Below are 24307 nucleotides of genomic sequence, written 5' to 3' on the forward strand. Positions count from 1 at the left end.
TCAGTTTCAGTGTGGAAGAATTCTTTACTCTTTCCTTATCTTTCGTGACTATTTTTGAATAGTATGGCTGCTTGCTGTATAGAATCCTACTGTTTGAATTTGTCTCATGTTTCCTCATTAGATTTAGACTTAGCAAAAGTAATTTCTCTCCTTGCTTCCTTCATCAGTCTACTCATCTACTGATAGATATCTCCAATTCCAATCCAGCATTGTAGAATTTATTTTTCTCTGTCCATATGTGTAGCTCCCTTTCCAACAGTAAGAAATCTGGCTTTCCACTTAACCTCGATGCATTTATTTGTTTACTTAATATTATTACATGTAACTTATCTCCTGATGATGGGCGCTATACCCTTAGCCTCAGTGCCGGTGAACATGTTGGGGGAGCTCCTGTCTCAGTGAGTATGCTGGATGAGTCTGTGGTCATATCCCTAGTCATAGGCAGCAAATTGGCAAACATGTCAGGTGGTTTCCCCAGCTGTGGGAAACATGCCGATTAGAATCCCTTGGAAATATTGAGGTTGAGTCCCTGATAGAATTTCTTGTCATATTCTAGCTTTGGTGAACATCCTGGCTGATCGCCTAGCTCTGACAAATGTGCTTAGTTGAGTTCTGTTTGACCCCTTGGTTTCAAACCTGGCAACACCCTAGTCAAGTCTCTAGCCCCAACCAGTTGGGAGGGCTGTATACTTTTCTGGGGCTTTAATGTTAAAAGTCATTTCAAGACACTCACTAATATCACACATGTCTCTCATGGCAACTATTCAAAATGGTCCAACTTAATGTTCTTTTTATAATATCAGAAAGAGTAAGAAACATTTTTCTACGTATAGATGATGGGGGGAAAAGGCTTCTGATTCTTAATATAGCAAGAAAATTATTTGACATGTCAGAAACTGGCTGCCTAGTTATAACTTACCATTATACTAGCAGTTGCTGAGTAGCCCTTTATACTGTACCATAGAGAGCCTACAGGAAGATAAGTCAGGGTATTTGGATTATTCACTGTGCATAATTATCTCTGCTTTCTAAAATTCATTAATAGAATAGTTTTTAACCATTGAAGTTTTAAACCTCAAGTATTGTTTTCAGAGGGTGGTGACATAGTTTCAGACTCTTGCTCAGGCACTTCAATTCCAACAATGATAACAACTGTCACTTACTGAATGCTGTCAATAAAATTTAGACCTTTACATGCATTTCCTTTCATTTTCACAGTAATCTGGCCAGGTAAGTGCTATATCCTTGTTTTACAGCTGAGAGTACAAAGACGCAGATGACAAGGCAAGTTTTAAAACCACACAAGTAGTAACAGATTGTGGTGCTAGGATTGTATCCCACTCTTTTTGACTTCAAACTCTCCTGCTGTTGCCTCGTAAAAAAATTCACTGCTCAAGTGTATATGTGTAGGCCCATGTGTTTATATATATGAATTTATGGTTTACATATATGTATTTATTTAAGTGAATGATATTTGAAAAAAAAAAAACTAATTCTCCCCCCCGCCCCCCATCTTAGTATTTAGTGCTTTTAAAGGCGCTTCCTGGAGAAGAATATCCCTTGCCAATGGAAGATGTTGCAAAACTTCTAAAACCACTACCGTAAGATATTAAAACCATATAGAATATTCACTGTAAATTTATAAACCAAACTGATGTGTTCTGTTATGCTGATAAAGTTAAATTTTTTCCACCACAGCAATGTGTGTTCATCTTATCACCGTGACCAAGATGTTTGTAAAACCATTTTAAACCATGTCCTTCACGTAGTGATGAACCTGTGTAACAGAAATATGGATGATGAGAACACAAGGGATGCTCAAGGCCAATTTCTAACAGTGATTGGAGCATTTTGGTGGGTGTAGATTATTTTATGGAGTTCTTGTTTTTCTTTTGCCACTTTTGCGTACAAATGCAAACTTTGCATTTCTACTTTAGTGATTTCTTCTCATCCTTGAAGGTAGCTATATACGTTTTTTAACAATGGTGAAATGTAACTTGTATTTCCCTTCTTAATTACTTGAAGAACTACATTGTTTTCTGCTTAAGGCTTGGCTTCCTAAAGTGAGTTTAGTGTATTTCTCTTTGAATTCTGAATCACTTAATAGTTTGACAAGTATGATGAATTAAAGCAAAGTGCAGCAAGTCTAATAAATTGGTTGAGTAGTTTATATTCCTAAAGTGAACAAATTGGCCTTGTCACTATCTGGTTGTTTCATGCACAGAGTCACAGTGTGAGATAATACTAAGATACTTATAGAGGAGCATATATATGTAATTCAGAACCCTCATACCATTTGGTGGGTAAGGATTTCTGAATCAGTACAGAATATGGTTTTTTAAATCTTAGATATACAACACTAAGAATACTTTCCTTTTCAAGCAAGTTTTCAATAACATGGTTAGCCGAAGTGTGATAGCCCCCAAATGAGCCATAATCATATGACATAAATACATTAAAATGAGCTCCTTTTCAAACCAATTTATTTTAGCTAGAATTTTTGGAAGGTGAGAATATTGGCGTATGCTGCTAGTGAAAATTAAATTTATCATGGAAAGTAGTTTTGGAAGCAGCCTAGAATGATCTTAATGTCCAATGACTTTGTTTTTTGACTATGCTTTTATTGGAATAATTACTTGATATTAAGACACGTACTTTATTTCAGGCACTTAACAAAGGAGGGAAAAAGTACATTCTCTGTAAGAATGGCACTGGTAAAATGCCTTAAAACTTTGCTTGAGGTGAGTTATTCCACTTTAATTATTAGTAAGGTCTCTGGTGATGTTTTAAAATCAGTCTTTATTTCTATTTGTTAATGGCTAATTTTTCTCTTAGTATTTCACATTTAACCTCAATTGATCTTTTCCCATAGGCTGATCCCTATTCAAAATGGTCTATTCTGAATGTAAAGGGAGAAGACCTTCCTGTAAATGAAGTGTTTCCACAGTTTCTTGCTGATAATCATCACCAAGTTCGCATGTTGGCTGCAGAGTCAATCAATAGGTAATGGGTCAAGTATTCATGAAGTATCTGGAGTGCTGCAGATAGCAGTTCAATGTCTAGCACAGTCATAGCTCACTAGGGGTGATATTAAAAATAGTGATTACTAAGCAGAGACTGTATGCCTGGCATGTTTGTTTTCTCTTAATTTGACAACTCTTTCACTTAGATATGATTATTTTATCTAATTTAGTAACGAAAACTCTGTGGCTTACACAGATAAAGTAAGTTGCTAAGGGCCATACATCTAGTTAGTGGTTGAGACGAATGAGGTGTGTCTACTCCCAATTAGAGATACAGGGCTTTTAGGTATTAGAGAGATTTTACATGAGTTTATAAAATGAAAATTAGCACATTTTACATTTTACTAGTTACAATCATACTTATTCAAGTGAACATAAAATTAGGCATTGGAGTGATTCTCTCACAAGAATGTGTTTTATGTTTGAGTACCTAAAGAAGCTTTTGACTGTGTGGATTACAACAAGCTGTAGAAAATTCTGAAAGAGATGGGAATTCCAGACCACCTCACCTGCCTCCTGAGAAACCTGTCTGCAAGTCAAGAAACAGCAGTTAGAACCAGCCATGGAACAATGGACTGGTTCAAAATTGGGAAAGCCGTATGTCAAGGCTGATTATTGTCACCCTTCTTATTTAACTTATGTGCAGAGTGCATCATGAGAAATTCTGGGCTGGATGAAGAACAAGCTGGAATCAAGATTGCCAGGAGAAATATCAACAACCTCAGATATGCAGATCACACTACTCTAATGGCAGAAAGCAAAGAGGCACTAAAGAGTCTCTTGATGAAGGTGAAAGAGGAGAGTGAAAAATCTGGCTTAAACTCAACATTCAAAAAACTAAGATCATGGCATCTGGTACCATCACTTATGGCAAATAGATGGGGAAAAGGTGGAAACAGTGACAGATTTCATTTTCTTGGGCTCCAGAATCATTGCAGACAGTGACTGCGGCCATGAAATTAAAAGATGCTCGCTCCTGGAAGAAAAGCTATGACAAACCTAAACAGCATATTAAAAAGCAGAGACATCACTTTGTCGACAAAGGTCCATCTAGTCAAAGCTATGGTTTTTCCATTAGCCATGTGTACATGTGGGAGTAGGATCATAACGAAGGCTGAGTGCCAAAGAATTGATGTTTCGAACTGTGGTGTTGGAGTAGACTCTTGAGAGTACCTTGGACAGCAAGGAGATTCCTAAAGGAAATCGACCCTGAATATTCATTGGAAGGACTGATGCTGAAGCTGCTTTGGCCACCTCACACCAAGAGCTGACTCATTGGAAAAGAGCCTGATGTTGGGAAAGATTGAGGGAAAAAGGAGAAGGGAGCAACAGAGGATGAGATGTTTGGATGGTATCACTGACTCAATGGACATCAGTTTGAGCAAACTTATGGAGATAGCTAAGGACTGGGAAGCCTGATGTGCTGCATTTCATGGGTTCACAAAGATTCGCACATGACTTGGTGACTGAACAACAGTAACAACCTGAAGAAGCAAATATTAAATTTTAGCAACTACATGTTTAATGGGTTATTAAGTTGATTTTAAAACTCTAGATTGTAACCTACCTCTGGCTTTCCCACCTCACTCTCCTGTAAACAAAACATCTCTGCTTTATTTTTCTCTATTACATTTATCACCAGTTGAAATATTATATTTTAACATATTAATCTAGGATATGAGCTCCTAGAGAGTGTTTGTCTTTGTCTCTTTTCCTGTGTATTTAGCACCTAAAATAACACTTGGAATGTGTCAGGTGTTTAATAATTTGTAAAATCAATGAATATTTGAAAAAAAATTACATTATGCTTAAAACATCAAAGCTAAAATCATTTGAGCAGTTTTTCTGTTCAAATGTAGATGACCAATAATTAAAGAACACTGTAGAAATTGCCACGCAGTCACATAAATACACGTGTTAGAAAACATGATGTGTCCAAAATTTTGATATTCTGAAAATAATGTTTTCATAGGTCAGAATCATGTCTAACTCCTCAGATTTAGGACTATTTTTAGTAAAAACACAGTGCATTGTAACGTTTGCTAATGAATGTGTGCTTTATTTCAAATACTTAAAAAAGAAAATATATACAGAAATTAAAGATCTGGGGTTACAGAGGATAACAAGTTGAACATAATAAAGCAGTGTAGTGCTGACATTTAAAAAATCTCTTAGGATTCAAAAATGCATAAATTCATGAATGGCATGAACATGTTTATTTATTTATTGGTTGTTTACTTGTTAGGTATTTAATGTTAAGCTGCTGAAGAGAGATTGGAGAAACTGAGGAATCAGAGAAATACCAAAAAGTTGACACTTTCATAAGTTTTGATTAGTATAAAAGGGTAAAAGACAAAATGCGCTAAAGAGTTGCCCTTAAATATGATGGTACATTATGCAAAAAGGCACTGATCAGCTCTCCTCTACCACATAAAAATAATTTTAATAGAACATCAAGACATTAAAGCTAATAATTTTTATAAAGTGAAAGTCTCAGTCGTGTCCAACTCTTTGTGACCCCATGGACTGTACAGGCCAGACTAGAGTGGGTAGCCTTTCCCTTCTCTAGGGGATCTTCCCTACCCAGGGATCGAACCCAGGACTCCTGCATTGCGGCGGATTCTTTACCAGCTGAGCCAACAGGGAAGCCCAAGAATACTGGGTAGCCTATCCCTTCTCTAGCAGATCTTCCCAACCCAGGAATCGAACCAAGGTCTCCTGCGTTGCAGGCAAATTCTTTACCAACTGAGCTATCAGGGAAGCAATAACTTTTAAGTTGTGATTAAGTGTTAGAGCAGGTTGATGTAAGAGCCTGTGCCTTCTTCTTGTTGGTATTTTACCAGAGTACAAATTTTTTTTCTGGTTAGTTTGCATTCAGGGATATTCAAGTTTGGGCAATAAGCTAAGAGACCTTTTGAGACACTTTTCAGTTTTAGGAGAAAATGGGATGTTTAGTAAAGATCCTAATATTAGTAGCTTTGAACCTACTAGACTTATATTTCCTTGGTCTTTTGAAAGAAGACCTAATATGTTAGTATGTCTCACAGAGTGATTTATTTTTGCCCTGTAAATATGCTTTGGAAAGTAGAGTTTAAGATTAAAAATCATTTCCCTTTGTGCCTTTTTTTTTTTTAAGATTGTTTCAGCATATAAAACGAGGTTCTTCCACATTGAAAGCACTTCCTTTGAAGCTTCAGCAAACAGCTTTTGAAAATGCATACTTGAAAGCTCAGGAAGGAATGAGAGAATTGGTAATTTTAGTAATGTATATTTGCTATTACATATACTTTCTATAAATATGCCATATGTTATTTTACCACGTTTGGCCTAAGACAGTTTATATCTAATTGTTCACAGTTAGACTAAAACAGCTATATAAATCGATTGAAATTGCTTCATTTATAGGTCAAAATTGGTTTAAAAATGGCAGTTTCTTTTGGTTCAACTTATATGCAGCATTTTTGTAGGAAAAAGAGAATTTACTGAGTTTTTATGGGAGTATAAATGGCTTATTTTTTAATTTAAAATTTTATTTCATAAAATCTGATTAAAAGCTAATTCACAACAGGTAACAATAGAAAGAAATAGATTGAGAAAAAAATGTTCTAATTGGGAAGATCAAATTATCTTTGTGCTCTTTAATGAACCTTGTTATTTTCATATTTTTCTGTAGAATAATTCTTAAAATGGCAGAAGTTGTCTTAGTGGTAGAATTTATTCATTCATATATGCCTTGATTGGTTCATTGGTATGTGAAGCAGTTACTCAAATGACTATATATTCTATAACAGCACAAAACTGAAAAGGAAAATTGCATGAAAAAAAGGTGAATTTTGAAAAAGATTTCAAGAGATTACAAAAATGAGTATAAAATAAAATTTACTAGAGGTAACATATATTATATATTTTAAAATCAGCATGTCTTGTGCAAAAAGAGAAAACACTGACCTGACAGCAGTTTATTTGGAGAAAGACCTAAGAAGTGTTAAATCTTGAGAGCATAATATGAATCAGCATTGTAATGGTTATCAAAGAAAGCAGATTCCATCTTAGATGTCATTAATAGAAGCAGACTGTAATGAGCTAGTTTATAAAAAGAACTTGAATCTTCTATTCATTTTAGAGGGTAGCTGGTTTTGTTCCCAGTAAAAGTAAATTTTTGACTAAAATGTTAAGAGTCTCTAGACCTATCTCTCATACAGAATAGGTAAAGAGTTGACTTCCTGGGAACATAACTATTTTCGAACATGTCAATGATTGCCATTTAGTAAAGGAATTAGGTCCTTACTTTTTCTTGTACCAAAAAGAGAAATAGGATCAGTGACTGCCAGTTTTTTCTAAAAGTGAAGATAAACTTCTATCAATTATAGTAAGTCAAAACATGTATATGTCTGTTGGAAGAGTTTAATGATTGATGTTAAGCTAGAAGCATGCATCATTTTATCTAGTAGTATGACTTTATTAGGTTTTTTGGTGATATCTATGATATTTTTAAAGGATAAAGAGCTATATATATTAGGTTATAATGGTAATAAAATGGTAATACATCTTAGAAGGTAATACTTGGTAGTTGATAAGATTTTAGTCTTTCTTACATTCCTGCAGTTACTTTTTTTCTCTTCTTTTTTCTTCAAAGTGCTTTATACCTCATTGAAATGTTTGACAATTCTTATTTTATGAGGTCTTATCAACAGCAGTCTTTCCCACTGTAGCAACTTTGGTCCTTTCTCATAATCTCTTTTTAACTCCATCACTGTAAGATTTAAAACTGTTCACTGGCTGTTTAGGTGTTGTTGTGGTATTCTTTGGTGTTAGCCTGGTTGGTTTATTTGGAATATTTAAATATTTACATTACATATTGTTTTAAAATTTTTTCTAAAGTCCCACAGAACTGAAAACTCTGAAATTTTGGATGAGCTTTGTAATAGAAAAGCCACTTTACTGATGATGATAGCTGTGGTGTTATACTGTAGCCCTGTCTGTGAAAAGCAGGCTTTATTCGCCCTATGCAAGTCTGTGAAAGAGAATGGACTAGAGCCTCACCTCGTTAAAAAGGTATGTATGTATGAATATTTTTATTATAATATCCTTGGATAACTTTTAAACAATTAAAGCTAGATTTTAAATGTGGAATTTATTAAAGAGTTGGAGATGGTTTTATTTTTTAGGTTTGGAATATTGGAAAGCAGTAACTTGTAAGAGAGTGTATTTATTTGTATACACAGTGTCATTTTTTACATTCTGTTTAAGAACATTTCACAAGACTGTCATTGAACTAATAAGAGTGAGTGACCTGTCATCATTCAGACCAGGCCCTCTCGAAGAGTATTTTTGGGGGGAAATACGTGGAGAAAAAAAAAGTAGTACATATTTTGCCTGGTGGATTCTGGAGCAAGACCTTGGAATCTAGCGGGGCGAGAAGTCAAATTTTAGATATGGAAAGCTTTTAAGTTTCATGATTAGGAAGACCAGGGTCCAGTGTTGCAGAACGTTTACTCCCGCCCCTGGTCCAACACCTCAGCACTTATGGTTTGAGAAGTTCCAGGCCTTTCCATCCTGTATTTTTACATGATAAACCAATGATTGATCATGGCTTGATATAACTAGCATGGTTTCCAGTGGAACTTTTTCCCCAGGATCTTCCTCACCTAGTATTCTTGCCTGGGAAATTCCATGGACAGAGGAGTCTGGTGACCTATAGTCCATGTGGTTACAAAAGAGTCAGACATGACTCTCTGACTAAATAACAACAAACAACAACAGCATAGATAAATTAATCAAGGGATAGAAAAGTTACATGAATGCTGAAAGCCATACTGTAAATAATATTAAGGATGTTAAGTGATTTATTAGTTCATTATTAAAACATTGACTTCTTTTTTGATTTGTACAGGTTTTAAAGAAAGTTTCTGAAACTTTTGGATATAGACGTTTAGAAGATTTCATGGCTTCTCATTTGGATTATCTGGTATTGGAATGGCTAAATCTTCAAGAACCTGAATACAGTGTATCTTCTTTTCCTTTTATTTTATTAAATTACACAAACATTGAAGATTTCTATAGGTAGGTTTGCATATGGCACATGTGAAATATATTTAAAATTAGGTATTAATGATACTATGAGAATCAAGACAGTTTTTATAAATGAAAGCATATTGAAGGTTATCAGTTAACTTAGGATCTGGTCCTAGCTGTGCCAGTAAGCCAGCTACATGACTTTAGGCATGCCACATGAACACCCACTGGGCCTTAGTTTCTTACTGTAAAGTTTCTTACTGGAGTTATTGGAGTAGGAAATGTCAACCCACTCCAGTATTCTTGCCTGGAAAATCCCATGGACAGAGGAGCCTGACAGGCTACAGTCTGTGGGGTCGCAAAGAGTTGGACATGACTGCATGCACGCACAAGGATGTATAGAAATCTTTAATGTCCGTTTTGCTTTAATATTTAATAATTTTCCCTGTGAAAAATCAAAGATAAATTATTGGTGGCTGATTATTTTTGCCCTGTTTTTCTTTTCTCTTGTTTGAATGTGGGCCATTTAGTTATTTCTATATGATTTAAAGTTTAATATACAAGTATTTATTTTGCTAACTCCCAAGTATGGAGAAGAGAATTTTGAAAATGGAGAGGTTTGAAACAACTAAATAATATTGTTTAAGTATCAGGATATGGGAAGGCAATTTGTAATTGTTTAATAGTCCTTATTGTTTGTTCATTTTTCCAATATTTACATTTATTTTTTGAATTTATAAATTGCTTTCACCTTTCACTATATAATAATTTTGCATAAAGATTATGCAGAAGAAATAAATATAAATTCATTTTTACTTGTTTTTGATCATACCACTAAGGTATGATCAAACAGATCAGAGATCTCTTAAGATCTCTGTTTTTTTTAGTGTGAATATTTAGAATTTACTTCATGTCTTCATTTATAGAGTAAGAATGCTTAATAATCTAGATAAAGTGATGCTCTAAGCTTATTAAACCATTTTATTTATTTTATTTTTTTGCCCACACCACATGCTTAAGGAATCTTTACTTTCCTGACCAGGGATTGAACCCACGGTGGGAGCATTGGAATCCACTGGAACACCAGGAATTTCCAAAACCATTCTGTTGTTTTAAGGACTGTATTATAAAGTTTTACTTTGAAAAGTTATATTTTTAATGGTACATTTTTAATTTTTATATTTTTAGGTCTTGTTATAAAATTTTGATTCCACCTCTAGTGATTAGAAGTCATTTTGATGAAGTAAAGTTAATTGCTAATCAGATTCAAGAAGATTGGAAAAGTCTTCTGACAAACTGCTTTCCAAAGATTCTTGTAAATATTCTTCCATACTTTGCTTATGAGGGTACAGGAGACAGTGGGATGGCACAGCAAAGAGAGACTGCTACCAAAGTCTATGATATGCTTAAAGACGAAAACTTATTAGGAAAACAGGTATGACTTCAACATTTACAATACCTTTTATCCCATAATTGATCTGAGGTGTAATTTTAGGCTATTCATCACTTATGTGATTAAATTTAATATTTTATGATAATCACTATCTAAATAGGCAATCCATTAATTTTTTTGTTATTGTGGTACAGTGTTCTCTCCTTTTGATTGGCTTTTAAATGAAATGTTTTTAATCAGAAATTTTCTTTTTAACTCTAGGATAATTTTACCACCTTTTCCTTGTAAAATAAATTGTTTTAATTGGCAGTAATACATGAATACAAGCTGGTTATTAAATTCAAGCAATGCTGAACAAGGTGTAGAAAATCTTCACTTTCTCTTGACTATCATTAAGCCCTTCATTTTTCAAGGAAAAGTTCAATCCCATGTTCCCATTCTCTGCTTTTTCCATGGCATTTACTACCGTCTAATGTATGATGTAGCTTACTTATGAATTATGTTCATTGGTTTTTATCAACTTTCTCCACTATAAGTACTTGTAAAGGTCAGATTTTTCTTTCTTCTCTTTTGCTGATGTGTCCCAACTATCTAGTATAGATCAAGTACTCATTATTTGATGAAAGGTGGAGTCAAGTTAAAAAGGACCTAACAACTTGTTTCTTTTATAGTAACTTATACTTATCTTAAATTATTTGCGGCAACATATTCAGATACATATATAAACCTTTTAAAGTGAAAGAGAATTGGTCACTCCACTTTTTAACATAAGTAAAGGATGACTAACAAAGCTTGGTCAGCGTTAGTATTACACTTGGATAAACTTCAGCAGACTCTTTTTTCATTGCCTAGTTATCTGTGAACAGCAAGTCTCTTAGTTGCCTAGGTGGGCTATTCCTGTTCAGAGCTGGTTGTAAGTCTGTAGTCTGGAGGAAGATGGTGAGCAGTGGTGCTCCCTCCCTAAACGGCAGTTGGAACAGAATGTTGGCTTGCCAAAGGGCATGGAATTCATGAGAGGCAGTCTGCTTCCAGACCCTTTCACCCCATCTCCCAGCTTAGACTTCTGAGCAGGTCTACTCTTAGTATTCCTCTTTAGGTATTCAAATCAAAAGAAAGCAATTTTGAGTCAGAATCAGTCTAGATGGGAGATGTGATTACATTAAAACCTGATTAAAACACTAGTCTCAAGAACAAAGAGAGCTAAAAATTAAAAATAATTTCTTAGCTTCTTTGTTAAAGACAGATACTTATTTGTCTCAGTTTCATTTAGCATTATCATTTTAAGTTAATTTTTTTCTGTTTCTCTGATATGCAGTTTATCTAAATCAATCAAGATTCTTTTTTCTGTGGATAAGTGATGGTACCACCATTATCAATCTTTCAGTCTCCTATAACTGTCAGTTGTTGAATGCCTAAAATATATAGTTATAAGATTGTTTAGGTATACCTAGATATCTGAATTTTTCTTTGAATTATTTTTATGTACCTTTAACTAAACATTAGAGATTTGCTTGTAAGAAAATTATATAAAATTAAGGAAGTCAGTTGTCATCTATGTGCAGGGAAACTCACTAATTTTTCCTCTGATATTAATCAGACTTGGCCAGTTTGTCTTACTAATTCCAGATATACTGGAAATAGGGCTGGATTTTTAAAAGGGCTGAAACCTTGGAATTGATGATATGATGTAACTAATGTGTAAGCCCAGGGAAAGGCTAAGATCTTTACATTAGATTTCTGTTGTGCCACATTCCAGAATATTTTTGCTGTTAGGAAGTGTTTCCAAATCTCTATGTGGAAGAGGTAAAGATAGTAAATGAGCCCATTTACCTTTTGGTTTAAAGCACTGTAATTCATTACTTGGAGAGCTAACAAAAACACCTTTTAAGACATTACAGTTCTCGTTCATTTGGCTGAGGTGTAATGTAGTACACCCATTCTTTTTATTTAGAGAACTTATGCCTTTTGTGAGGCTGCCTGTAGCAAGAAGTAGGTGATGAAGAGTCTGCTCCTGTTTAGGAGGATTTTTACCTAGTATTAATGATATGTGGGTAGCAGCTAGCCTCAGAATTTGGGATATCAACCAAGTCGGAACCTGGGGGAAAGATATGCAGGGAACAAAGGGTTGATAATTGCCAATCACTGGGAACCCTAACTAGTAAAGTTCTCTAAGATAGTGTTCTCAAATAAAGGTAAAATGCAGATTGATGAGCAGTGTAGATCAGTGGGGAATTTGGTTGGTAGAAAAGTGATTAGGTTGAGGAATTTCAAGCTAGACCTGAAGCCTTACTCATTAAAGTGATTCTTTAAAATTAAATGAAAGAGTTGGATTAAGAGAGTGTTTGGTATGATTTCCCTATTTTCCTTTCAGTCTATAGGTCGGCTGCATAGCAGAAAAAAGTGGTGCTAGTTGCATGTCTTGCAGATCTTAGGTTTTTGATAACTATTTCCTTCTGTAATCACTGAATAATTTTGGAAATGAGGCAATAACGTGAGCCCCTTAAACTAGCTGACTTAAAGATCACAGACAGGAAAACTTAAATATATTTTCATTTTGTATCCTTGCAGATTGATCATTTATTCATTAGTAATTTACCAGAGATTGTAGTGGAGTTATTGATGACGTTACATGAACCAGCAACTTCTGGTGCCAGCCAAAGCACTGACCCCTGTGACTTCTCAGGGTATGGATATTTTTAATTTAGAGGATTAGCTGCAATTTCAGAAGGTCCTTGGGAAGTTTATTGGTTGACACCTTCAAATGTCTATTTCAGTTGTTAGACATGTACTGTGCTTTTAAATTCTGTTTCTTTAAAAATAATTACCTTTGAATTGAAGTATCTGCTGTACTGTAGCCTCTTCATAGTAACTGCTCTTTTAATTACCACTTTGTTTGCAAATTCAGTAACCTTTTTCTTCTCAGTCTTTTTGTAATAATTGAGCATTGTGCCATCTCCTATCTCATGAAATTTTCTTCTTCATGACCCATTATTCTTTGTTCTCTTACTTGGCTTTCTATATCACCTTTTTTTAAAAAAACCATTCTCCTTTGCTAGTGGAATCCTACTATATTGCAATTTCATTTGCGTGTAAAACCTACTTGATTGAATGGTAGAGTTATTCATATACATTGTTATTCATTTACCTTGATTGTAAGGTACTTGAAAACACCCTTAACTTGTCTTATATGCTGTACTATACTAAGCATGTAAAACACGTAATAATATCTATTAAAATACTTTGGCATGTGTAATATCATTTGGTGTAGTATTTGATTGCTGTCTTGATATGTTATTGTGTTTACGTGTGTACCCGTGGCTGATTCATGTCAATGTATGGCAAAAACCATCACAATATTGTAAAGTAATTATCCTCCAATTAAAATAAATAAATTAGTTTTAAAAGATATTATTGAGTTTAAAGTACTAGCATAGAGCTTTAATTCATACCTTAAGTAAAGTGATACTAGCTCTCTTTTTGATAACTGCTGTTAACTTTATAAACGATTTTTTAAGCAAAGTATTGACTAAGTCCTAGAAAGTTATTTAGGTATTCTGATTGATGTATATAGACTGTAATATGTCATTTATGATTTTATTCAAAGTCTGGTTTTCACCTAGAAAAGAACTAAAATTTGGGGTTATTATAATCTAAATTTTTCTTTTGAATTTTCACTGACCTATCAAGAAAATTGATAGTTTTATTCTGAAAATGATGACTGTAATTTTTTCTCTAACTCTTAGGGATTTGGATCCTGCTCCTAATCCACCTCATTTTCCATCACATGTGATTAAAGCGACATTTGCCTATATCAGCAATTGCCATAAAACCAAGCTTAAAAGTATTTTAGAAATTCTTTCCAAAAGCCCTGTAAGTATACTTTACCAGTATAACTGAAGAGAGAATTCCATCTTTTTCAGCTAGAAAATCTGTTTAAGTACATTTTATTTTTATTTTTTCATAAATATAAGTACATTTTAAAAAGAAAAAAGTAAACAAATGGACAATTTACTTGAATAAATTAAAAAAAAAACACTCATTTACAAGTTTATATCTTGGTATTTTACTTGTCAGTATTAATTGAAATATGTCACATATGAGGGCTGAGTTTCATGACATTTTAGTCAGGTTGGCTCTAAGTGTGTATATATGTATTTTTTTAAGGATATATTACTAAATATTGTTTACTATCTGAAAACTAAATATACTGACAATAGTTTTTTTAAATTTAAGATAGTAATTTTCTTAATGTGATATTTTGCATTTGATATCAAAACCCCAAGCAAAATTCTGAAATTTAGAATTCTGTAATTTGAATATGAAATGTGTGTATTATGGCTGAGTATATGTGGTTAGGCAAGGTTTTACTAAATGTATCTTTATTTTCTAGGATTCCTATCAGAAAATTCTTCTAGCCATATGTGAGCAAGCAGCTGAGACAAATAATATTTACAAAAAGCACAGAATTATTAAAATATATCACCTGTTTGTTAGTTTATTAATGAACGATATAAAGAGTGGCTTAGGAGGAGCTTGGGCCTTTGTTCTTCGAGATGTTATTTATACTTTGATTCACTATATCAACCAAAGGTAAATAATATATATTTAGACCAATATATAAGAAGTTTTTCTACCCTCATCTTAATTGAAAACTTATATGCCTCTACAGGGTAGAAGCCAGAGTATTACTTTCTGAATTTTGCTTTTTTAATATGTATGTATCTATTATATTTTACAAAGTGAATCACTACTTCTCCAGCTCTAGAAATCTTTAAATATTAAAGGTCTTCTCTTCGACATTTTAAATATGCTAATTTTACATGGCCATAAACACATATTATCATAGCAGTTCTGCTCATCACTTCCAGTGTTTGGTAAGGGGAAGGGGGATTCCCAACACACACCCAGGGTATTCTTCAGACATCAGCTGGTACCTGCCTGTAGATAGTGTCAGATCCCACAGGTTAAGAGCTCAGTCCTACAAGACTACCCTTTCTCCAACCTCATCAGACTCCAGTTGAAAATTACAGGTTGGAGGTTTCAATAACCCCCTTCCTTGGGTTTGATTATTTTGCTCGAGTGGCTCACAGAACTTAAGAAACCTGTTTACTCACTAGATTGCTGGTTTATTACAAAAAGAAATAACTCAGAAACAGCCAAATGGAAGAGATACATAGGGCAAAGTACGGGGAAGGGTCATGGAGCTTAAGTGGTCTCTCCAGTCACTTCACTCTCCTCATACTCTCCTCATGGCAAATGTTTGCCAACCCAGAAGCTCCTTAAACCCCATCCTTTTGGGTGTTAACAGAGGAATCATCAGCCATTGGTGACTGATTGAAGGGAAAGCCCTTCTTGATCAGAGAGATGGGACAGAAAGTTACAACCCTCTAATTACAGGGTTGTTTCTCTTGGCAGCCAGCCCACATCCTTTAGAGGCTTCCCCAAAGATACCCATCAACATAACAAAAGACTCCTTTATTGCTGTCATCACAGGAAATTCCAAAAGTTTTAGGGACTCGGCCAGAAATGGGGACAAAGACCAAATATATATTTCTTATTATAAATCACAGTATCACAATTAAGTCATTCAGTCTTTTTCCTTCATTTTTTTAGGTTTTATTATGGTATTAAAATATATAACATAAAATTTCTCATTTTTAACTATATTTTAAGTATCCAATTTAATGCTATTAATTATGTTCATGGTATGCTATTAATTTTTATTTCTGTCATTGCTGTTTCCAAATCCAACTTTTTTATTACCTCAAGTAGAACCTCTCTACTCATTAAGCAATAACCACACAGTTCCTCTTCCCTTAGCCCTTATAGCTTCTAATCTCCTTCCTGTCTTTTTAAATTTCCTTGTTCTAGGTATTTCATATAAGCAGAATCATAATTTCTTTGCCCTTTCCTTTTGGCTTGTTTCGCTTAGCATATCTTCAGTGTTTATCCAGCATCATGCTTTTTTGTGGCTAAATAACATTCCATTGAGCTTCCCTGGTGGCTCAGATGGTAAAGAATCCTCCTTCCATGCTGGAGACCTGGGTTCGATCCCTGGGTTGGGAAGATCCCCTGGAGGAGGGCATGGCAACCCACTCCAGTATTCTTGCCTGGAGAATCCCCATGGACAGAGGAGCCTGACGGGCTACAGTCCATGGGGTTGCAAAGAGTCATACACAACTGAGCGACTAAGCACAACAACATTCCATTGGATATATACCACATTTTTTTAATCCATTCATCTCGTGATGAACACTTGGGTTGTTTCATAGACATGAAGTGGTATGTCATTGGAGTTTTGATTTTGCATTTTCCTGCTAACTACTCATGAATATCTTTTCATGAGCTTATTGATGATTTGTATGTCTTCTTTGAAGAAAGTCTATTTAAATCCTTTGCCCATTTTAAAAATTGGATTGTCTCTCATCAAAAATTGATTTGAGAGAATAGCATTGAAACATGTATATTACCCTGAAAATAGATCACCAGTCCAAGTTTGATGCATGCAACGGGCACTCAAAGCCGGTGCTTGGGGACAACCCAGAGGGATGGGATGGGAAGGGAAGTGGGAGGGGGATTTGGGATGAGGGACAATACAATAAAAATAGAGAAAAAAGAATTGGATTGTCTTTTTGTTGTTGAGCTGTAGGAGTTCTTTACATATTCTGGGATTGAACTCAGTATGTGATTTGCAAATATATTCTGGATATTGAATTCATATGTGATTTGCAATTAGTTTTTCCCATCCTATAAAATTTTCACTTTCCTGATAATGTCTTTTGATGAGCAAATGTTTTTAATTTTGATAAGGTCTGATTGATTTTTCTTTTGTTTCATGTGGCTTTGGTATTATAGGTAAGAATGCATTGTCAAATCTAAGGTCATCGAGATTTACCCTTAGAGTTTATTCTAAGAGTTTTATGATTTTAGCTCTTACATTTAGGTTGTTGATTCATTTTAATTTTTATAAATACGTGAGTTAAGGGTTCGGTTTCATTCTTTTGCATGTAGAAGTCTAGTTGTCCCAGCACTATTTATTAAAGGCTATTCTTTCACTTGTCAAAAATCAGTTAGCCATTGATGTATGGGTTTATTCCTGGATTCTCAGCTCTATTCCATTGGTCTTTCCCTATGCCAGGACCATGCTGCGTTGCTTGTTGTTGTTTAGTCGCTAAGTCGTGCCCAGTTGTTTCCAACCTCAGGGACTACAGCACGCCAGGCTTCCCTGTCCTTCGCTATCGCCAAGAGTTTGCTCAGACTCATAGTCCATTGAGTCAGTGATGCTATCCAAATATCTCATCCTCTGTTGCCCCCTTCTCCTCCTGCCTTCAATCTTTCCCAGCATCGGGGTCTTTTCCTGTGAGTCGGCTCTTCACTTCTTGTGGCTAAAGTACTGGAGCTTCAGCTTCACCATCAGTCTTTCCAATGAATGTTCAGGGTTGATTTCCTTTAGGATGGACTGTGTTGCTTACTGTAGCTTTATAGTAACTTTTGAAATCAGGAAGTGTGAGTCCTCCAGTTTTTTTCTTCTTTTTCAAATTGATTTGACTGTTTGGATGCTTTGCAATGCCATATGAATTTATTGACCAGTTTTTCCTTTTATGCAAAAAAAGTGCTGGAATTTAGATGGATATTGCATTCAATATGCAACTGTTTTAGATAGTGTTAATATCTCAAAAATTTGTCTTCCAGTCCATGAATACAGAATGTTTTTCCATTTAGTTGGTTTTAGTTTCTTTCATGCATGCTATATAATTTTCAGTGTATAGATGATTTACATTCTTGGTTAAATTTATTCCTAGATGTTTAATTCTTTTTGGTGCTATTGCAAGTGAAGTTTTAAAATCAGTTTTCATTTTAGATTGTCATTGCTGTTGTATAGAAACAGATAATTTTGAATTTGATTTTGTTATTTGCAACTTTGCTAAATTTGTTACCACTAGTAGATTTCTTGTGGATTCTTTTAGGAGTTTCTTATAAACAAATCATGTCATCTGAATATCGTTTTACTTCTTCTTTTCTGATTTGGATGCCCTTTCTTTGTCTTATTTAATTGCTCTGGCTGGAAGTTTGGTACTGTGTTGGGTAGCAGTGGTGAAAGCGGACATCTTTGTCTCATTCCTAATCTTAGTGGGAAAGCTTTTTAGTCTTTCAACACTGATTATGTTGTTAGTTTTGGGTTTTCATAGGTTACCTTTATTTTGTTGAGAAAGTTTCTATTCTAATATTTTTCTGAGTGTTTTTCTCATGAAAGGATGTTAGATTTTGTCAAATGCCTTTTCTGTGTTTGTTGAGAGGGTCCTGTGTTATATTCTTTCATTCTGTTAATGTGTATTTCACGGATTGACTTTCTTATGTTGATATGCTCTTGCATTTCTGAGATAAATCCCAGTTGCTCATGATTTATATTCTTTTAATGTGCTATTAGATTCAGTTTTCTAGTATTTTGTTGAGGAGTTTTGCACATATATATTCATAAGAGTATTAGATATTCTAATTTTCCTGTGTTGTCTTTATCTTACTTTGATATCAGAGAAATGCTGGCCCCATAAAATGAGTCAGGAAGTGTCTCGTGCTATTTTGTTTTGGGGAAGAGTTTGAGGTGTTAATTCTTAAGTGTTTGGTAGTTTTCTTCAAGTCTGTCTTCCTTTTCAGTGTAGGTGTTAACTGCAACGTTTTTTCTCTCAGTACTGCTTTTGCTGAATCTCATTAGTTTTGGCATGCTGTGTCTTCATTTTCATTTGTCTCTAAGCTCTTTAGCATGTTTAAAACAGTTATCTGATAAAGTTATTGTCTAGTAATTCTGATATCAGACCTTCCTTGTGAGCTGTTTCAGTCAATATATTTTATTCCTTTGAATGGCCTATACTTTCCTATTGTTTTGAATGCCTTGTGATTTTTTTAATTGAAACTGGACATTTTACTATTATATTACCCGTGGAAATTAGGTTTTCCCCTTCCCCAAGGCTTGACTTTTTTTTTTGAACTGGTGAAGGCTGTAGTGGTACATTTGTTTCATAAATATACTCAACTGTTTTTCCAGAGAGTGTATTCCTTGCCATTGTAGTCACTAAAGACTGTTCCTTAACTTGTGTTCAGGTAGCATTTTGACGGAGATTTCCCTGAATACAAGGAGCCAGAGAAAGAGAAAAGCTTTCCTAGTCTTTGCAGATTGGCTCTGTGTTAGGATGCTCCTTCAGCACTTAGCTTGACTTCCACCAAGCCTAACTATCTGCCCAAAGAGAAAGATTATGGTCTTCTCAGGTAGTTTTTGAGTAAGCACCTTACCCTGGGCATGTGAAGTTCCATGAAATCTGGGTGATTTTGAGTGTTCTAATTTCCAAAGAAACTCTCTCCCTAGCTTTTCTTCCTGGGCTTTAGGCAGTCTCTTATCCAAGGCAGCTGTGGGTTGTTGGTCAACCTTACAGTGCCCTCAGCTTTTTCAGCCTGTCAGAGACACAAGTTAAGAAAACAGAGCCAAGCCCCTTACATTAGTCCCCAGATAGGTTTAGAACAGAAATACACAATAATTTGTGAATGAAGTCTGCTCTGCTCCATCCAAAACTAAGGACCAGGACCCCCGTGAGAAACGGGGTCTGAAGTCTCCTTGAGTACTGCCAGGCTGGGGACGGTGTGGGGCAAAGGACAGGTACAGTCAGCACAAAGCTTTCCTGGTTTTTCAGTTTCCATTTTCCTGATTCAGTGGTTGCTTGATTGTTGCTGTTTTACAGAGTTCTAACAAATTTCTTACGGTTTGCTCGTTTTTCAGTATTTGTGTCAGGGGAGCTTGGAGCTGCCTACTCTGTCACTTGATGTCGCTTCTGTTTTTGGCTTTTAAACATCTAATTTTAAAGAATTTTAAAGAATTAGATGTGACAGTAACTTTTATGTCAGGCCACATCAGATAGAGCTGTTGAATAATAATGACTTTTGAACAAGTTGATATCAAAGTAGTGTCCTGTAACTTATTGTTTTTTCCCCTGTATTAGGCCTTCTCGTTTCATGGATGTGTCATTACGTAGCTTCTCCCTTTGCTGTGACCTATTAAGCCGGGTTTGCCACACAGCGGTAACCTACTGTAAGGATGCTTTAGAAAGTCACCTTCATGTTATTGTTGGTACTCTTATACCCCTTGTGGATGATCAGATGGAAGTTCAGGAACAGGTAATTTCCCAAATCATGTTCAAAATGATATTTGAAATATACTAATAAAGTATTCTTGGAAAGAACTGGTTGTTTTATGTTAACTTGGTATAATCAGTAATTTTAGTGAAAATAGTCTCTGAAAATGATGCGGAAAACATTCTCAATGAATTAATCCAAGTAATCTTTTTGTTATAGAGCACCTAGTAATTTTGATCTAATAAATAACGATTTCTTATACTGAAATATAGAGGTAGTCAAAACTAGAGATCCAGTTCACACTACTCTGATGGTGTATCAGATATTATATAAAATGCTTCAGTAATATTGACAACCGTGTTCCTCAGTGTCCATCCTGTAGTAAAGGCTCTACATGTTTGTTGAATTATTTGAAAGCCCAGAAACAGTAGTAGCTAGGTGCCTTACTAGTGATTAGAACATTTTGTCTAAACTAGGTTAATAGAGATTTTAACATTTATTACAGTGGGTTTATTTGTTTTACTTTAAAATAAAATTAATCAATTTCTCTTGATTTTTTTCTTTTTTAATTGTGTTTAGGTATTGGACTTGTTGAAATTCTTAGTAATTGATAACAAGGATAATGAAAATCTGTATATCACAATTAAACTTTTAGATCCTTTTCCTGACCACGTTGTCTTTAAGGATTTGCGTATTACTCAGCAGAAAATCAAATACAGTAAAGGACCTTTTTCACTTTTGGAGGTAATGATTATTCTATCATTTTGCTGTTCTGTATTAGAGAGGGTAGTAGTACTTTCTGGAAGCCTCTAATCCTCTCAGAGGAAAAACTGGTCTTTTTTAAAAATTGTGATTAAAAAAGCATAACCTGAAATCTGTTCTCTTAACAGATAAAAAACTGAATTTTTAAATATACTCTTGCTTTGCAGTAAAAGTATAAATATCAAAGTTTCTTGGTAAAGATCTGAATTTAAATATTAAAGAAGTTTAATATAAAATATGCTTGATGAAAGATACACATAAGATTCATTAATATCTCAAAATTACCATCTGATCCTCTGAAGGAAAATATAATGCTTGAATTAGAGATGGTATGTAACTTTTTGAAGAGTTTTTCAGGTTTTAATCTTGTTTAACCCTTATAAATTTCAAAACTATGTTCAGATGTTTTCCTTATAAATCTTACTATAATTTTACTCTACATTTAACTATAATCAATATGAAAATATAGTTAAATATACTGAGACATAAAAGTAGAATTGTAGTGATAAATAAATACAATTTTAAGTTTTTCCCTCTAATTGAGTATGCTATAACAATCTTAAACTCTAAATTAATCATGAGAGTCTATTAGAATTTAAATGATTAAAACACTGTAAGATTTGAAGTGAAATAAGTAACTTATTTCCACCTTGTTTGGTAGTAACAGTGATAGAATCAGTGTCTGTGGAAGGCATTAACTGATTTTTAGAAATTTTATTTTACAGACTGAACCAATATATGTCAAAAGCAAGTTACATTTTAAGCTGATTTTCTCTTTTAGGAAATTAACCATTTTCTCTCAGTAAGTGCTTATGATGCACTTCCATTGACAAGGCTTGAAGGATTGAAGGATCTCCGAAGACAGCTAGAGCAACATAAAGATCAGATGATGGATCTTATGAGAGCATCTCAGGGTACTCATTTTAATGACTTGGGTTATTTGTATCCGTTTCTTTTTGAAAGAATCTCTTAAAATTCTTGCTCTTGGTTTAATTGCCACAGACCCTAATCATTTCTTATCTAGTTATGAAAGACTTTCTAAGTTATATCCTCACTTTGAATTACTCTCATTTTATCCATCCTTTGGACCTGTGCCAGAATGTCCAAATTTATTCTGCCACTTAAAAAAATGTTAACAATTTGCTGCTGCCCAAAAGAAAAATTTGAATTCTTTAAAGGGAGGCATGCAAGGTAATCTCTCTCTGCCTACTACCCCAGTTTATTTAAATAAAAGAAACATTTCATTTTAAGCATCTTAACCATGTATGTGTTTTGTTTGTATGTATGTATGTGTCTGTTTTGTATCTACATACATATTTGTAAATGTATTTCTAGCTTTTTTTTTTAACTTAAGAAACTTCCATTTTTAAGTTGATTTGATTTTAGTTTTTAGGTTACAATGGTACTGCACTTGGTGGAAACATTTTCTACTTATGTTTTGATTTTCATCATCCTGTGCTTGTTAACTTCATATATCTATTGTGTGATTTTTATCCTCAGTACTTTTAAAAATTAATTTTGTTTTGGCCATCTGAATTCTGAGTTTCTAGAATATTTGTTCTTGAGGTATATATATGTATATACATGTATATATATATGAAACGTGAAGTTTCTCTTTGTATATCTAATTCTTGTGTATTTGGGTATTTTATTGATTCATACCAATATAGCCAGTAGATGTTTGTAGCTATTTAAATTTAAATGACTTAAAATTCAGTAAAATTTAAAGTTCAATTTCTTTGTTGTACTAGCACATGTCAAGTTCTCAGTAATAACATGTGGCTGTGGCTGTCATTGGACAGCATGGATTATAGACCATTAACATCATTGCAGAAAATTCTGTTGGACAGGGCTGGTCTATTCTAAATGCAAGAGGCTAAAAAACCAAGCATTCTCCCAAGGTTCCATCTAGTTTAATGCTGAATAATTTTTGTGTTTCTAAGTGTGATTTTGCTAAAGGTATTGATTTCTCTACACTTGTTAACAAGTTTCTCTAAACTTGTTAAGACAGTTTTCTCTCTCTGTCTGCCAAATATTGCTGCCAAACATTTTTACATGATTCTATTGAAGAAAGAGGTTCGGATACATTCATTTACTTTGTATTTTTGAAGTGCTCACAATTTAAAATCTTTATTATGCGCATATTATAAAAGAAAAGTGTTGTCTCCACCTTAGCTTAAACTAATTTTTTCAAAACTGCTTCTAGATAACCCTCAGGATGGCATAATGGTGAAGCTAGTTGTCAGCTTGTTGCAGTTATCCAAGATGGCAGTAAACCGCACTGGTGAAAGAGAAGTTTTAGGTAAACTATTTGGCTTAGTGAATATGAGTTTTTTTGTTTGAGTGGTCATCTTCATAGCATTTTAAAAACCAGTAAAATTTGCTGTCTGAAATACTGGGGAAATGTGAGGTGCTAGTTAGATTTCTGTTTAGTTCAAGTATCCTTAAGCAGCCCTTCTTTCATATTTTCCTTCCTTAGACATTCATATAAAGTAAAAAGTTAGTAATTAATACGTGTGTATAGCTATTAATTTGAAAATGGCTTGTACATATTTACTGGAGAAGGGGATGGCAAACACTTCATTATTCTTGACTGGAGAACCCAATGAACAGTATGAAAAAGCAAAAAGGTATGACACTGAGAGATGAACTTCCCAGGTCAGTAGGTGCCCAGTATGCTACTAGACACGAGTGGAGAAATAGCTCCAGAAAGAATGAAGAGGCTGAGCCAAAGCGAAAACAACACCCAGTTACGGATGTGACTGGTGGTGGAAGTAAAGTCTGATGCCTGTAAAGAACAATTATTGCCTAGGAACCTGGAATGTTAGGTCCATGAATCAAGTTAAATTGGAAGTGGTCAAACAAGAGATGGCAACAGTGAACATTGACATTTTAGGAATCAGTAAACTAAAATGGACCGGAATGGGCAAATTTAATTTGGATGACCATTATATCTACTATTGTGGGCAGGAATCCCTTAGAAGAAATGGAG

General features: G+C 34.3%; 1 protein-coding gene across 1 annotated transcript in view; it reads left to right on the forward strand.

Annotated features, from left to right (window-relative positions):
* The window catches only part of ATM (ATM serine/threonine kinase), a 150433-nt gene that overhangs the window by 55297 nt on the left and 70829 nt on the right, over positions 1-24307 (forward strand). Inside the window, exons 20-35 of the mRNA XM_081545355.1 lie at positions 1519-1601; positions 1699-1854; positions 2666-2741; positions 2873-3003; positions 6160-6274; positions 7577-7579; positions 7905-8078; positions 8917-9086; positions 10227-10473; positions 13000-13115; positions 14175-14301; positions 14822-15021; positions 20421-20595; positions 21133-21297; positions 22097-22229; positions 23522-23617. Coding sequence (XP_081401481.1) covers positions 1519-1601; positions 1699-1854; positions 2666-2741; positions 2873-3003; positions 6160-6274; positions 7577-7579; positions 7905-8078; positions 8917-9086; positions 10227-10473; positions 13000-13115; positions 14175-14301; positions 14822-15021; positions 20421-20595; positions 21133-21297; positions 22097-22229; positions 23522-23617 — 2167 coding nt within the window. The remainder of the gene's footprint in view (positions 1-1518; positions 1602-1698; positions 1855-2665; positions 2742-2872; positions 3004-6159; positions 6275-7576; positions 7580-7904; positions 8079-8916; positions 9087-10226; positions 10474-12999; positions 13116-14174; positions 14302-14821; positions 15022-20420; positions 20596-21132; positions 21298-22096; positions 22230-23521; positions 23618-24307) is intronic.

The sequence above is a fragment of the Giraffa tippelskirchi genome, chromosome 11 (assembly GCF_054371585.1).
Source record: "Giraffa tippelskirchi isolate mGirTip1 chromosome 11, T2T-mGirTip1v1.2.pri, whole genome shotgun sequence".
Lineage (NCBI taxonomy): Eukaryota > Metazoa > Chordata > Mammalia > Artiodactyla > Giraffidae > Giraffa > Giraffa tippelskirchi.